This window comes from Apodemus sylvaticus, chromosome 5 (genome assembly GCF_947179515.1).
Source record: "Apodemus sylvaticus chromosome 5, mApoSyl1.1, whole genome shotgun sequence".
Classification (NCBI taxonomy): domain Eukaryota; kingdom Metazoa; phylum Chordata; class Mammalia; order Rodentia; family Muridae; genus Apodemus; species Apodemus sylvaticus.
Window position 1 is genome coordinate 108,040,229 of NC_067476.1, and position 15,868 is coordinate 108,056,096.

General features: G+C 42.6%; 1 protein-coding gene across 1 annotated transcript in view; it reads left to right on the forward strand.

Moving 5' to 3' along the window:
- The window catches only part of Slc12a1 (solute carrier family 12 member 1), a 78,846-nt gene that overhangs the window by 31,338 nt on the left and 31,640 nt on the right, over positions 1-15,868 (forward strand). Inside the window, 8 exon segments of the mRNA XM_052183467.1 lie at positions 1,475-1,626; positions 2,886-2,912; positions 2,914-2,994; positions 3,300-3,423; positions 5,171-5,272; positions 7,146-7,301; positions 11,340-11,439; positions 12,220-12,331. Coding sequence (XP_052039427.1) covers positions 1,475-1,626; positions 2,886-2,912; positions 2,914-2,994; positions 3,300-3,423; positions 5,171-5,272; positions 7,146-7,301; positions 11,340-11,439; positions 12,220-12,331 — 854 coding nt within the window.

The following is a 15,868-nucleotide window of genomic DNA, read 5'->3' on the forward strand; positions in this document are numbered from 1 at the left end:
TTCCATCTTTTTTCACCAGTGCTCACATAGACAAACGCCATTCAACCATTTATCCGGGAGATTATCTTTATTATTAAAACAATTGAATTACTTAATACCTGATCTGAAGGAGGAGGGTGCCACCAAGAGACGTGCCGACATGGATGGGGGTGGGACATCTCAAGGCCTCATCCCTACACAAAGAGCTATAGGGAACTAAGAAGTGCTGAGAACAGACCAAGTGATCCTCCCTGGGGAAGAGCACAGTAACTGGTGAACCAATATCAAATGGTCAGCCCTGAAAACATAGACAAGCGTCAGGAGACAGACAAAGCCTGTGGTATTTGTGTGTTTAGAAATGCGTGCGCGAGCACACCCATATACACAGAGACACACTCGCATATATAACAACAATTTAAAAACAAGGCCATGAATTTGAAAGCGCAAGTCAGGCGGGTATGTGAGAGGGTTTGGAGAGAGGGAAGAAAAGGGGAATGATGTAATTACGTTATAATCTCAAAAAAAAAAAGGTTTTTAAAATTACATCTAAAGTAGAATTATAACTGTTTCTAAAATGTGTGCAAGTAATTGGAAATGAGGCTGCAATTTTTTAGTTATTAAATTTCTTCCTTTGATTGCCTCTCAGGTAAAAAGAATTGTTAAAAATCATGTGGTCAGTAGAACTAAGATAGATATGAGCTGTGTACATGTTATGCCAAAGCACTGCACATTTTGGGGAATGAGAAAATAAGAGTCTCTGCATACGCATCCTACAAGATAGCCTCAGGAACAAGGACCGCACAAGGCGGCAGAAGCAGCGGCTTGCAAACGCCACGGTGATCTGCATGGGTCTGGCCTAGGCCTTCTGCATACATGTTGTACAGCTTGATGTTTATGTGGGACAGGGGACCAGGGACTGTTTCTGATGCTTTTGACTGCTCTGGGGACCCTCTTTCCTCCTGATAGGTTGCTTTGTCTAGCATCCAGTATGAGGGGAGGTGCCTAGCCTTATTGTAACTTGATATGTCATATTTGATTGATATCCTGGGAGGTCTACCTTTTTCTGAAAGGAAGCAGGAGTAATGGGGAGGGCCTGGGGAGGTACTGGGAAGAAAAGATGGGGAGGGGGAGGGAAACTGGAGGCAGCATATAATATATGGGAGAATAAATTAATTTTTAAAAAAAGTGTTGTTCACAGAGCTTAGAAGCTGGGGCCGCTAGCAACCGTGTCCCAAAAAGGATTGGCTGTATGCACAGGCTTAGAATACATACATTTAGACTCAGTGCCAACTTAGCGTGTTTTTGGAATGAAACCCTAAGAGAGCAGGCCTCTGTCAAAGGGATGACAGGATGATGGGATGATGTGGGGCTCAGGGACTCAGTGCAGCCAGAGCTACAGTGTTTGCCTCACAAGTACAGAAGCCCTCGCTTCTGTCCCAACACTGAAAAGGAGCAAGGCAGGGGAAATGGAAGTGACAGACAAATGTCTCCTCAGCCGCCTGTGTGGTCCGAGACGCCACTGGAAGCATGAACGACACCATCGTTTCTGGGATGAATTGCAACGGCTCTGCAGCCTGTGGGCTGGGCTACGACTTCTCACGATGTCAACATGAACCATGTCAGTATGGGCTGATGAACAATTTCCAGGTATGAACTTCAAAAAGATAGATAGATAGATAGATAGATAGATAGATAGATAGATAGATAGATAGATAGATGGATGGATGGATGGACGGACGGACAGACAGACAGACAGACAGACAGATAGATAGATAGATAGATAGATAGATAGATAGAGTTTCTCGCTGTTGTCTGCATTTCCAGAATATCGAGTTAGTGAGGCTTTTGGATCTACAACTGATTAAATACTGATTGATTTGAATTACACTTAGAGCAGGTGGTGCGGAGGCAAAGAGGCCATGCGGGTGTTGTGCGGTGGCCGGCTGTCCTTTGCAGGAACTGTCGTAAGGAGAGAGACAATAGACAGTGTGAGTTTTGTCACTCCAAGGGGAGCGCCATGTTGTTCCCTAGTGTCCAGCCAGCTGTGTGAGATACTGGACTGGACAGCAGAGGCGCGGGCGAGCAAGAACTTGGGGCACATTTTATGTACAGACTTTAGAGCAGAAAATTCTAAGGCAAGAAACTGGGCAAGGAGAACTTGTGAGTAAGAAATTTGGAGGTAAATGAGCAACCTAAAAAAGTAGGGAACAGCACGGACTAATTGTCCTATGTGCTTGGTACGGAGGGGAAGAAGTAAATGGGCCGAGAAGTCTCCATCCATCTCATTTAACAGCTAACAGAGGCATCGACTCAGCTGAAACGATTATTCCAAAATATGGCTCGAGCTGACAGGCTCCTCCCAAACATGTACAATCTGTTCCCAGGGTCATATTGATGCTGGCATCATTTTCATTGCTATGCTGAGGCGAATCATGAGTGTTTCAAATATGTCAAAATATCAAGTTATGTTTAAAGAGTAAAAGAGATGCAAAGGTTTGGAAACACTTCAGTAGAGAAAAGCCAATACCTTAAAAAAGTAGGAAGGCAGCCACGCCCCTCCTTGCACCTGGTCAATACTACACTCTTTAGAGTAGAACTTCCGCCCACCAGAGCTACAGAGAGCACAGAGGGGAGATGCTTTGAAAATCCTTGGGGGGGGGGACCCTTCCTTCTTTACTCTTTCCAGTGTTTTGTAAATATTTTTGTGCTTGGTAAATAGCGAAACGAGGTCATTTCATCTTGAAAAGAGAAATGTTACAAATTCAAGGGTGAAGCAGGGTGGAAAGCATTAGTTTATGAGTGGGAATCACAGGAAGAGGAGAAGGAAGAAATTGTGTTGAAGAAGAGTTAACTGTTCAAATCGTCTGTTGGGTAAGCTGCGAAATCCAAACTACTCTCTTTGCAAGGTCATGAGCATGGTTTCCGGGTTCGGCCCCCCTCATCACCGCAGGGATCTTTTCAGCAACGCTGTCTTCTGCCCTGGCCTCCCTCGTCAGTGCGCCCAAAGTCTTCCAGGTAATACAGCCGTGAAAGTGTGCACTGTCTTCCCTGCCTCCCAGAGAAGCTGAAATAGCGGTTCCGCCAGCAATCACTTTCCATCATTTTCTGCAACCGTTAATGTTTGCATCTAGCTCAAGTGCTGTGCCTGCCACATAGTCAAGATCGATTTCGATAATATAAAGAATGATGAGCCGCAGTGTTAACTTGCGCCTCGTATTGTGCATCACTTAATCTTTCCCAAATCTTCTTTCCGGAATCACCTAGAGAAAACGAGTGCGCATAGATACAAATGACAAATGTCTTCTCTTTTTTCCCATTAGGCTCTGTGCAAGGACAACATCTTCAAAGGACTGCAGTTCTTCGCAAAGGGCTATGGGAAAAACAACGAGCCCCTGAGAGGGTACTTCCTCACGTTTGTGATAGCCATGGCATTCATTCTCATCGGTGTGTAGTCTTCTTGTGCTACAGAGAGCCAAAGATTCTTCGGATTACTCGGGCTTTTTGCTCTTAGTTTGAGAAATTAGCAAGTTTATGTTTAAGACTCTATCTGGGAATGCTAGTGTTTGTCTAAGAGGGAAGTGAGAAAGTTTAAGGAAGAGGGCCTCTTGGGAAGTGAGGGAGGATCTACCCTTCTGTTTGTTCTCTGAACCTGAATATTAGAAACCCATCCAGCCAAATACAACTGAACCCTTCCTCCAAGAAAATATGCTCTAAACACAGCAGATCCCGCTCTATGCACTAGCCTGATAGCTCTGAACGGAAAGCAAAATTGTGTATCCCAGTATGTCCTCAAATGTAGCTCCTTGACCAGCCTCTTGGAATCTCTAGAGTATCTCTGAAAGCCCAGATTTTGCAGGCCCAGTTCCAGGACTGCTAAGTTAGAATCACTGAGGATTTGGAACCTGCATTTTACAAGCTCCTCAAGTCCCCCCTAAACTAAGTCTTTTGAAAATCATTTACCTGAACTGTGTTTGGTTGCCTTCACCAAGCAATCTAGAAGCAGCCACATGATATTGAAAAGGCATATTTGTCATACAATCCTTGCTCTCCCTTAAGACCAAAACTAAGGGTTCTTCTTTGTATGTGAAACTCTAGGAGCAACTGTAATTTATTTGCCTTATACAATGTCTATGCAGCTGGAAAGGGGCTACATATAACTCCAATTAAATTTTTTAGATGTTTAAGAAACTAAATAAAGATAGTTTATATAGTGAGATTCCAATAATATAGAAATCAAGACTTCAAACTTTTGCCCTTTGCTGCATCTTAATGTTTTATTACATTTGTGTGTGAGTGCCTGAGCATGTTTGTGTGTGAGTGCCTGAGTGTGTTTGTGTGTGAATGCATGTGATTTGGCAAGCAGAATTGTGTGTCCCAGTGTGTCCTCGGATGTAGCTCCTTGACCAGCCTCTTGGAATCATTAGAATATCTCTGAAAGCCCAGATTTTGCAGGCCCAGTTCCAGGAGCAAACCATTACCTACCAACCATCTTACCAGTCCCCTTCTTCAGCATTTAAATGATCAATTCACTTTTTTAAATTTGATATATTTTTTATTTACATTTCAAATGATTTCCCCTTTTCTGGCTCCCTAATCCCCGAAAGTCCCATAAGCCCTCTTTCCTCCCCCTATTCCCCCATCCAACCCTTCCCACTTCCCTGTTCTAGACAAATGGATGGATCTGGAGAACATCATACTAAGTGAGGCAACCCAGTCTCAAAAGATCAATCATGGTATGCACTCACTGAAAAGTGGATATTAACCTAGAAATGTGATCAATCCACTTTATATATATATATATATATATATATATAATTATCACCACTAAAACCATTGAGAAGCACATGGATCTCCATCCTACAGAGCCTCTTAATTGTTTACATAGCAGACAATGAATCCAGGATTTGGTGCATGTGAAATTTCTATAGAGGAGTTCTTGATGTGCTTAGACCTTCTATAGACATAGGTTTGGATTGTCTGTTTCCTAACTGGTGGGTTTTGTTGAGTCTCATTCCGTGGAACCCTTGGCTGTAAGTATGTATATAGCCATAAAAAAACAAAAACCCACTACCTTCTTAAACTTTGACAGATGCGAGCTATGCTTTCAATTTCCAGCAAACGCGGAGCTTCTGGGCCCTAGCAGCTGCCCGGCGCCCTCTCCTGCTCAAGCATGCTTCTGTTTCTCTTGCAGCGGAGCTGAACGTCATTGCGCCCATCATCTCCAACTTCTTCCTGGCCTCGTATGCGCTTATTAATTTCTCCTGCTTCCATGCCTCGTATGCCAAATCTCCAGGTAAGCCAAAATGGAAACATAAGCCTAAGCAAACAGTTAGTTTGTCTTGATAAATGAAATAAGTCCGTGAAAAGTGTTCAATCTGTGCTTTTATGTTTCCGTATATCTTTGTAGGCAGCGTAATCCACTTTATTTTGGGGAGTTGGGGGATGACTTCCGAAATAGAAAAGGAATCATGAGCAATGGCCTTTTTGACCAACCGTAAAGTCAATTTTGTCCTGTGGCAATAAATTATTCATTGCAAGAGAAACCACATTTATTTCAGCAGTAGAAAAACACCACTATTTATTTCCAGGGTAAAAGTGACCACAGGAGTGGAATAAATGTATATATTTGAGACCTCCTCACTATCAATTTGTTTCCTGCCCATGGTGCAGAGGAGAAGGATGAGCAGTTCCTATAATTACCTGCTGAATTTGGGCAATGCAGATCTACCGCAGCACCCACGCCAGGGGCATCGGGACACAGTTGGGATGTGCTCTTAAATCGTTTAAAATTCCACAGCCAAGAGCACTCTGCTAGCTCATCACCCCTCACCTCTAGCTTGTTCTCTGTCCTTCTGACCCCTCCAGAAAGTCACCTAAGGGTCATATGACTCTCAGGAAGTTCTTCACTGTGAAGACTTTCGTGCAAGCTACTAAATAAATTAAGTACTCTTACAATTTACCCTCATCCTCCGCTCGTTGACACTGCTGTCTGCAAAAAGGTTGAGGAGCCTGTGTCCACCCAAGGCCACTGGGTTACAGAAAATAACTGAACATGTTTAGTTTAGTGTGGTTTGTCTTTAAACGCAAATCTATAATCCTGTGCCAGGTTTTGTTAATTTAAAAAACAAAAACAAAAAACAAAAAAACAAGCCAACTATAATTATCAGAAGTGTGAGAAGGACTAATAGGAGAAACAAGGAGAAGAAAACATTTTTTTTAAGTATGCAGGAAGACACCTGTAGATAGACAAACCCCAAAATGACTCTCAAAATCCACCCCTCCCCCTCTCCGCTCACCTGACCTCCATCCTCTGGCTCTGAAAGGAAGCCGACCTAAGAACACCTGGGGCTTCTCTAATGGCGTTCCTGGAGTGATGTTTCCCCCTTGTGGTCATTACGGGAACTGCTCCTCTAGACAGACTCCCGCTGAGTTTCAGTGACTTCAGATTTAAAGTTGAATTAACCCACTGACTGAATGTGTCCTACAAATCAGGTTTTCCCATCCTGCCTGAGCTGTTTCATAGGCTCTTCCACTTCAGAAAACTAACAAGACATAGAAATCTGTGTGTATAGGAACTGTGGCAGCCCTAAAATATAATGTTGTATATATTAATGTGTTGTGCTTAAGGGCCGCGGATAGCAAACTTTCCCCTCTTCTGTAAGGTTATTGCTTCTGGCAGAGTAAACATTGTCTTCTTAGGATAATAGAGGCAGGCTGCCTCTATTGCTCTGCAAACGGAGCAAAAACCCACTGTTATAACCAGCTCTTGGGAAGACAGGATGTTCTTCTACCTCAGCTCTGCCAGGACACCACTTTCTCCAACACACCCTCTTCCTTTAGATTCCTGATGGTGTTGATTTTAGATGCTTGAGGTTTGGTAGTTTGGAAGAACAACTGGGACTCGCAGGAAGCACAGAGGGGTCTGTGACCGTCTACTTTTCAGATGTTTTATTTCCCAAAGTTTACAGCATCATCTTTGGTACAAATACTGCTTTTGTAGACCAAGAATCCAAAATCATAGAAAAAAACAGTTGAGAGCTAGGACGTGGACCTAAAAACTATAATTTTTATGCCAGGGAAAGACACGCTATCTGCACTTTTATGACACAGAGTAGTACAGTAGCATTGATGTGTGCAATTTTTTTCTACATTATTTCTCCTTCCAGGATGGAGGCCGGCATATGGGATTTACAACATGTGGGTATCTCTTTTTGGAGCGATTTTGTGCTGTGCAGTCATGTTTGTCATCAACTGGTGGGCGGCTGTCATCACCTATGTCATTGAGTTATTCCTTTATATCTATGTGACTTATAAGAAGCCAGGTAAGAGAACGAAGGCCACCGAGGATGCACGTCCACGGCTCTCTCTACCAATCCATTGGATGTTTGTCATGCAGCTTCTGTGTGCTTACATGTAGTGTGTGCAAGGCAGTTCATCACAGTGCCGTGTTCCTTACGGACAATGATAATTAGCCCCGTGGAGCACCACACACCCAGTGTGCTCATCTAATCCTCACGGTGATGCTGCCAAGTTAGTGATGGGAAGCTTATTATAGAGATGAAGAAACTGGAGTTCAAAGTGTTGGTCATTTGCCAAAATAAGAGTCAGGGTATGATAGAGCAGAATCCAAACCTCACAAGTGTTCCCTTCTAGCACCTTCTAGCATCCTAATGAAATAAGACCCTGTCCTCAAGACGTTCTCAGACTCAGAGAGGCAGTTAGCTGTAGCCCAGCCTAATGTATCCTAAGGGCAGTGTAAACACACTGCTGGGAAGAGGACAAGGATGAGCAGGCTTGGAGTTGTGCAAACCCCTTCTTGGTTCATAGCTCGTGTTCACAGAGCCAAGTACTCTGCATGAGTTTAGTAAATATTTGTTGAGTGAACAAAGGAATTCTAAATCGACATCAAGCCACGTGGAGGTGGTTAGTGCCAGGGCCAGAGAAGGAGGCTCCAGGGAGAAGAACGGGAGTGAATTGAGAATGCATGCACGACCTTAACATAGAGTTCTTGAAGACTAAGGATTAATTTAAGTGGATCTCTGTTTTCACTTTTTTGAGTAAATGCCTAAGAGTAAGCTTCTTCTACATGGTGTATGTCACTTTACTGCCAGCTTGTCTGCCAGAGTAGCAATACTATTTTCCATTCCAAACAGCAGTTTACACTGGTGCCCTAGTCACGCCTCACCCTTGGCAGCATGTAGACTTTAAAAAGCATGTCAGCTGCTTTTTTAAAGTCCTTTTAATAGAGGCATAAGCTTCACCACTGTTGTCTGTAGACTTAGATTTTTAGAAACATACTTTAATAAGGGTTCTTAAAGGCTTCAATCTACCTCCTAGTCCACCTACTAGAGGTAGAGGAAAAATGAACTGCTCAAAGGAAACAGGGATGTGAGGCTGTTTAGAAATAGTTTTTGGGGGCATTTCCAGTCTTCATTGTCAGGATATCAGCAGTCTAGTCCATTCTGAAACACCAAACAAATCAGCAGCAGATGCTCAATCCAGAAGAAACCACAAGGCTCCACCAAATTGGCATGAGTCTGTGCAAGTGACAAGAACCAGCCAGAATACCATGAGACGCTCTTTGGCTAGTTACTATCCTTGAAGTCTCAACAAGCAAAGACCATTGAACACCAGCCAAGCATTGCAAGGCAAACCAATGCAAGAGCATCCTCTCACTGTCTGTGGAGTTATATTTATATTCTTTCTAAACATCATACATAAGCATCCCCTCCAGCAAAACATCATGTGTCCTTTCATAAGACAGCTTCCATAAAAATACCACGTGTCTGCTCTCAGCAAAACATCCTCTCATAAGATAGATCCCAGAAAAAAAACAAAAAAACAAAAAACACATGACATAACCGAGTCTCCAAAGAAATCAGAAATTTTCACTTCAATTGCCCAATTTGCATTTCCCCAGTGACTAATGACATTGAGAATCTTGCCATTCATGTATCTTATTAAGTAGCTACTTAAAACTATGCCTATTTTGTTGTTGTTTTCTAACTCAGTTGTGAGGCTTCCTAGTGTATTCTGGCTCCCTTTGCAGTGTGTACTTTCTATTTCCCCCAGGCCTGTGGCTTCTCTTTGCCCTGGTTGTTTTTATTAATACAAGTTCGTAGCTTTTATTAAAATTAATTGATTTTTCTTTTTTTAATCTTTTTCATTTGTATTTTTTTTTTTTTTTTTGTATGTGCGATCTGAGGCTTCTTTCCTCAACCCAAGGGCACAAACATTTAGAACTTTTGGTACTTTGGTAATTGATTAAGATCTATTATCTACTGTAAGGAGCAGTATAAGGTGTAGTTTGAGTGAGATTTGTTCTTTTACATATGAATGTTGAATTGACTAATAGAGGTTTTAGCCCCAAAATAATGAACATCAGGACAGCAATTTAGTTCAGTAAGTGAAATATTTGCCACATAAGTTTGATGATTTGAATCATTTGAGCCTATTTTAGAAGGAAAACTCCCTTCTCCTAAATCTTGTTCTCTCACCCTCCCCCAAGCATGTGTTATGGCATCCGTGTGCTGTGACATGCATGTGCTGTGACATGAATATGGTATGGCATGCATGTGCTGCGACATGAATATACTGTGCCATGCATGTGCTGTGCCATGCATGTGCTGTGGCATGTGTGCTGTGGCATGAATGTGCTGTGCCATGCATGTTCTGTGCCAGGCATGTGTTGTGGCATGTATGTGCTGTGACATGAGTATGTTGTGACATGCATGTGCTGTGGCATGAGTGTGCTGTGGCATGCATGTACTGTGACATGAATGTACTATGACATGCATGTGCTGTGGCATGAGTGTGCTGTGGCATGCATGTACTGTGACATGAATGTACTATGACATGCATGTGCTGTGGCATGAGTGTGCTGTGGCATGAGTATACTGTGGCATGCATGTGTTGTGGCATATATGTGCTGTGGCATGCATGTGTTATGACATGTATGTGCTGTGGCATTAGTGTGCTGTGACATGCATGAGATGTGGCATGAGTGTCCTATGGCATGCATGTGTTGTGGCATGTATGTGCTGTGCCATTAGTGTGCTGTGACATGCATGAGATGTGGCATGAGTGTGCTGTGGCATGCATGTGTTGTGGCATGTATGTGCTATGGCATGCATGTACTGTGACATGCATGTGCTATGGCATGCATTGCTGTGGCATGTTTGTTCCCACTCATACTCATGCACAATAATAATAAAAAAAGCAAAGAATGGATGTCCTAAGGCATGCTTGTCTGGTACATGATCAACACTTCATATCACTCTGTTCAGTCTTCAGATAAAACACTCACTGTCTTCACCCTGCAAAGCAAGGCCTGAAAGACTGTCATAGACAGGTCTGTCAGATCATCTCTGGCAAGTCTTATCACAAAACTTGAAAAGTCCATTTAATCTTTTAAACTTGCTGTTTTTGAGGCAGGGTAGAGTGTTGAGCTCCCTCTTTTGAAGGTTGGTTTCTGTCAGGTCAGACTGAGACACTTCCTAAGGAGCCTAAACTCTCCTCATGACTCCCACAAGTAAAAATTCCCAAGCTGTTCAGCAATGCCACTCAAAATATAAATATACTTCTGTGCACACACTACTCTTGCAGACAGAAATCCCTCTTTTGTTTCCAATTTGAGACTTTGTGAAGGCCTTGACCTTTCTCCTACATCGCCACCATCATGTAGCCTTTCTACTAAGCAAGGTTTCTGGGGCTTCAGACTTACAGTGTGATCCCTGCTGGAAGGCAGTCTCTTGCCTAAAGATTCACACTGGTGCTCTTGGGGGTGTAGGATTCACACTGGTGCTCTTGGGGGTGTAGGATTCACACTGGTGCTCTTGGGGGTGTAGGATTCACACGGGTGCTCTTGGGGGTATAGGATTCACACTGGTGCTCTTGGGGGTGTAGGATTCACACGGGTGCTCTTGGGAGTATAGGATTCACACTGGTGCTCTTGGGGGTGTAGGATTCACATGGGTGCTCTTGGGGGTGTAGGATTCACACTGGTGCTCTTGGGGGTGTAGGATTCACACTGGTGCTCTTGGGGGTGTAGGATTCACACTGGTGCTCTTGGGGGTGTAGGATTCACACTGGTGCTCTTGGGGGTGTAGGATTCACACTGGTGCTCTTGGGGGTGTAGGATTCACACTGGTGCTCTTGGGGATGTAGGATCCACATGTGTGCTCATGGGAGGGTGTAACACTCTTTCCAGGAAACACTGTTGTATTTCATCTATCTTGGATTCTTATCACTGCATAGGCAAGAAAAGTTGCAAGAGAGAATGGCTAATTAAAAATTATTCAATGCATACAGAAAAAAGCAAGGTCAATCTGGGGGAGTACCATTTCCTCCTTTGTCCGCAGATGTGAACTGGGGCTCCTCCACACAGGCTCTGTCCTATGTGAGCGCTTTAGACAACGCTCTGGAATTAACCACAGTGGAAGACCATGTGAAAAACTTCAGGTAAAATCGGCTTTGGGGTCCCCCACGGTGTTCCACATTACGAGTGGCTTTCCTTAGAGGAACCAAATGCATCGGAGTGTCCACACATTCTGTGGGCACATTTCAAACATGCAAAGTCACATTTCACAACAGCAGAGGCCTGATCCACACTGTTTCTAAGGACAGAAATAAATGTGTTTCCCCTTCTGCTCTGCGCTCTGCCCTCTGGGTGCCACAGTGCCTCACACTGCCATGTTCTTTTCCAGGCCTAGACACAGAAAGGCCTGAAGGATGTGGCTTCAGAGGGACATTCCCCAGGTCCTTGTGCATCTTAATCATTGGTTTTTATCTCCTGTCAATCTGAGGCTTCTTCATGAAGAAGAATCCCATCTTCATGATGTAATGAATTCCCTGCAGAGAAGTTGTAATCTTAGATCTTCATTAGTTTTATTTATTATTTTAGATGGTGCCTCACAACATGGGCTAGCAAGGCAGATAAATGAAAATATGGATGAGAGAGGGAGATTTGGGGTGACATATTGCCCACAAAGGGAAGACAAGGGAACCCAGGATACAGGACTACCCTTTCCCTACTTCATACTTTTGCTGTGATTAATTAAATGAAAAATACTAAGATGGCAAGATATAGTCAAGATAACTCAAGAATTCTGGTGGGAAATTCAAGAAATAATCAAGGAAGGGGTGTCCCATTTCTCCCAGTTTTCTAAGCCTCTTATTTCCTTGGAGGGTTCTGGGCTCACATGCTGCACTGGTCAATTCTCACGGCTTCTCTGCTTTCAGACCCCAGTGCATTGTCTTAACAGGCGGACCCATGACAAGGCCTGCTCTCCTGGATATAACCCATGCTTTTACGAAGAATAGTGGCCTCTGCATCTGCTGCGAAGTCTTCGTGGTAAGAGTCACTTCATCCAAAAGCAGTGCTTTTCCCTCTCTGCTCACAGTGGGTTGTTTTAGGTAGCACAGAAGATACCTACAGTATTAGGAAAGAGAAGAAACAAGGCCTTTCTCTCTTATTATCAAGTTTAGTGCCCGAGATTAGTGGATTTCATTTTGGCCAATATAATATAGGAACCGGTTTTGATGGAATAAGCAGTTTGGGGTGTTCATCTCCTTGATTCGGGACTGGAAAAAACAAACAAACAAATTAAAACAAAACACAAAAATTATAATTGTGAATGTATATAGATAGATGAAATATATTTGTTTTTTTTAATTTATTTATTTATTATATTTGTAAGTACACCGTAATTGTCTTCAGACACCATAGAAGAGGGTGTCAGATCTCATCACGGATGGTTGTGAGCCACCATGTGGTTGCTGGCATTTGAACTCAGAACCTTCGGAAGAGCAGTCAGTGCTCTAAACTGCTGAGCCATCTCTCCAGCCTCCTGAAATATATTTCTTGTTTCTTAGAAGACCAACTAAAAGTTATAAATATCCTTAAATGATAGTCTTTGAGTCGAGAACTGAGCTGGCTCCTTAATAAAAGGAAGGCATCTGGGCTGATCAAATCAGACCAGAGCATTAACTAGTCTATGGAAGCCAACAAGAAGGAAGCAGATATGATGGCCTTAAATGACCACACATGGAACTCAGATGAAATGTCTTGGTAATTGTTTGTTTGTTTGTTTATTTATATGTGTACACCATTGCTCTCTTCAGACACACCAGAAGAGGGCATCAGATCCCATTACAGATGGTTGTGAGCCACCATGTGGTTGCTGGGAATTGAACTCAGGACCTCTGGAAGAGCAGTCAGGTGCTCTTAACCGCTGAGCCATCTCCCCAGCCCATGTCTTGGTAATTGTGATGTCACTACAGATACCCTGGGAATTGAGCTAAGTTTTCTGTGCCTTTGACAAACAGTCAGAATTGATCTAATTCTCTTTTATTCAAGGAACATATTGAGGACTAATAGCTCATTGGAGGTATTCAAAATAGATGCTAAAAAGTCAACCATAATTATTTACCAATTCTCCAAATGGGAAGAAAACATTGAAATTAGAATGAAAACTAAGTCTAGCTGGTAACACCGTACCAGCCTGCCTCTGTATGTCTCCTCGTCTTCTTTCTCCCCTCTTCTCACTCTGCCCCCATGCTCTCAGTGTGTCTTTCTGAGTTGACATCTTTACCGACACACATTTCTATTACTAAATACTTACCTGTTCTTCAAAGCATTTTTCCAGTTTCTTACTTGATCCACAAGCACAAACCCATTAGAGGCAGAAAACAAAGAGATGCTTGTTTCCATTTTACTAACTGGGAAATGAGACAGGAAAATTGAAATCAAGGGCTGGGTTATCCTGACAAGAAAATGCCAACTGAGATGGCTGAGGAGGCCTGTCAGGGTGCCTCTTGTTAGGCCAGGAGGAGAAAGCCGAGGCAGTCTGACCTCTGGGGCACAATCAAAGATCACTAGTTACACTTCCAGTATCTGCCAAGGAGTGGGTGTGAGGAAGTCTTGGCCAGAGGCCAGTCCACACTGCAGTGATGTGCTGGACTATTTTACTATATGCCACCCCAAGAAACACTCAGATGTCTTTTGAAACTTAGCAATATCCTAATGATGTGGAAGTTGGCCACAGTCTCTTTCCCATCTGCTTAGATGACAGTAACTCAAACACTATAACTAAATACAGTTATCCAGTAGCGGGTGGAGAGAGAGAGCTACTGGGTGGGCAAGATTGACAGGTTAAGTTATGGCCAACTGTGACTCCAGAGGATTTATTAAAAACTTATCAAGAGCCTTTCTCTCTTATTATCAAGTTTAGTGCCCGAGATTAGTGGATTTCATTTTGGCCAATATAATATAGGAACCGGTTTTGATGGAATAAGCAGTTTGGGGTGTTTTTCTTCTCCAGCAATTTAGAGAAAATTTGGTTTAGCAAGAAATATAATATCTTCAGGACTGGAGAGATGAACAAGAAATATAAACAGTCATATAATGTCAAGGGAGAAAAGATCTTCCACAGAGATAAGAAACCCTGCTTTTAATTAACCCTTTGAGTCTTTAACTGCCAAAAGGACTATGGTCCTAGAAGACCCTATCCTGAGAAGCAGGGGCCTTAGCGGGTGATCTTGTAGTTTCACACATGTGTTGGACAGCACTTCATTTGTTGTGCTGATATCTCCGTGAAAGGCCCATGAGTCCTGCTTCCCAGTGCTCAAGTTCTCTTGGGAACAGAAAACAGTTATTGCATCAATTAAAGCCTTCCCGGTTAGTTGCTTCCTATAAACTCCTTAAGCTGTGGATGCATTTTTAGATTCAAGACTCATCTGTCAATCATTTCTCCAAGGAAACAGATGGAGAGGGATGCAGGCAGAGGCAGCATAGCACTGGAAAATTTTCCCCAATGTATGCAGATGATGGTTCAGCCAGCCTTGTGGAAATGTTAAGTAGTGACAATGGAAAAGGAAGCGAGATTGTGTTTTCCATTCTAGGAGGCATTTTCCCCTGTGCCTTTGAAACTAATAGTCAAGTTCAGAATCACTGTTTTGACATTTACTAGTCAATTCCCTTACACGCATAGTTTAGTCTCTCTGAATAAGAAGGAACCTGTTTTAAGGTCATTGTGAGAATTATACTTGCTTTCAAACACTGTTCTGTGTCTTTCAAATACTGAATTCTGGATTAACTTTCTTTGTTATTATTGATAATGTTGTTGATGTTATTATTATGGGAATATGAGAGTTGCTAATTTCATTACTGAACTATGTCGTCTTCAATAAAACCTAGATGCTCTCAAGTCCAGAGAGCAGATTGCCAGACCCGGTATTCACCTAACTCATTCAGCCATTCTCCAATGGCTCCTTTCTCTTCCTCCCTCCTCTTGTCTTTTTCTTACTCAGCCTCAAAATTTCAGATGAGGAACACTAAGTTCTTTATGTCAGTAGGACTCTATCAAGATGTTAATAAAGCCCAACCATGATAGCACATAGTATCCTTGAATCCCAGCATCTGGGAGACAAATGCAGGCAGATATCTGTAAGTTCGAGGGCGTCCTGATCTACAGAGGGAGTTCCAGAATAGGCAAAACTGTTACACAGAGAAATGTTAATAAAATAATAAGATGATCAAATATAGGAAGAATGAAATTATCTATGAATAGGCTCTAGGATACATGGTACCAAATCAGAAAAAGGGAAAAATTAGCCTTTTAGGTCCAGCCACAGAAGTAATGAAAGCAAAGTCAGGAGACTCAATATGTAGAAGCATAAGTTGATATATAAATGTGCTAATTTCTCAAAGTTTCATTGTTCAAATTGGGAAATTAATTCATGGGCTCATGCTTGAGAAGTTAATCTCTGTAATATATTAATCGGATGGTAGAATCCATTTTTGAGATGTATTTGAATATTGGTAATCATGTTCCAGGATGTCTCCCCTCCTGTTAGTTTTTAACCTCCTTACATTTGCATTACAGTCTAG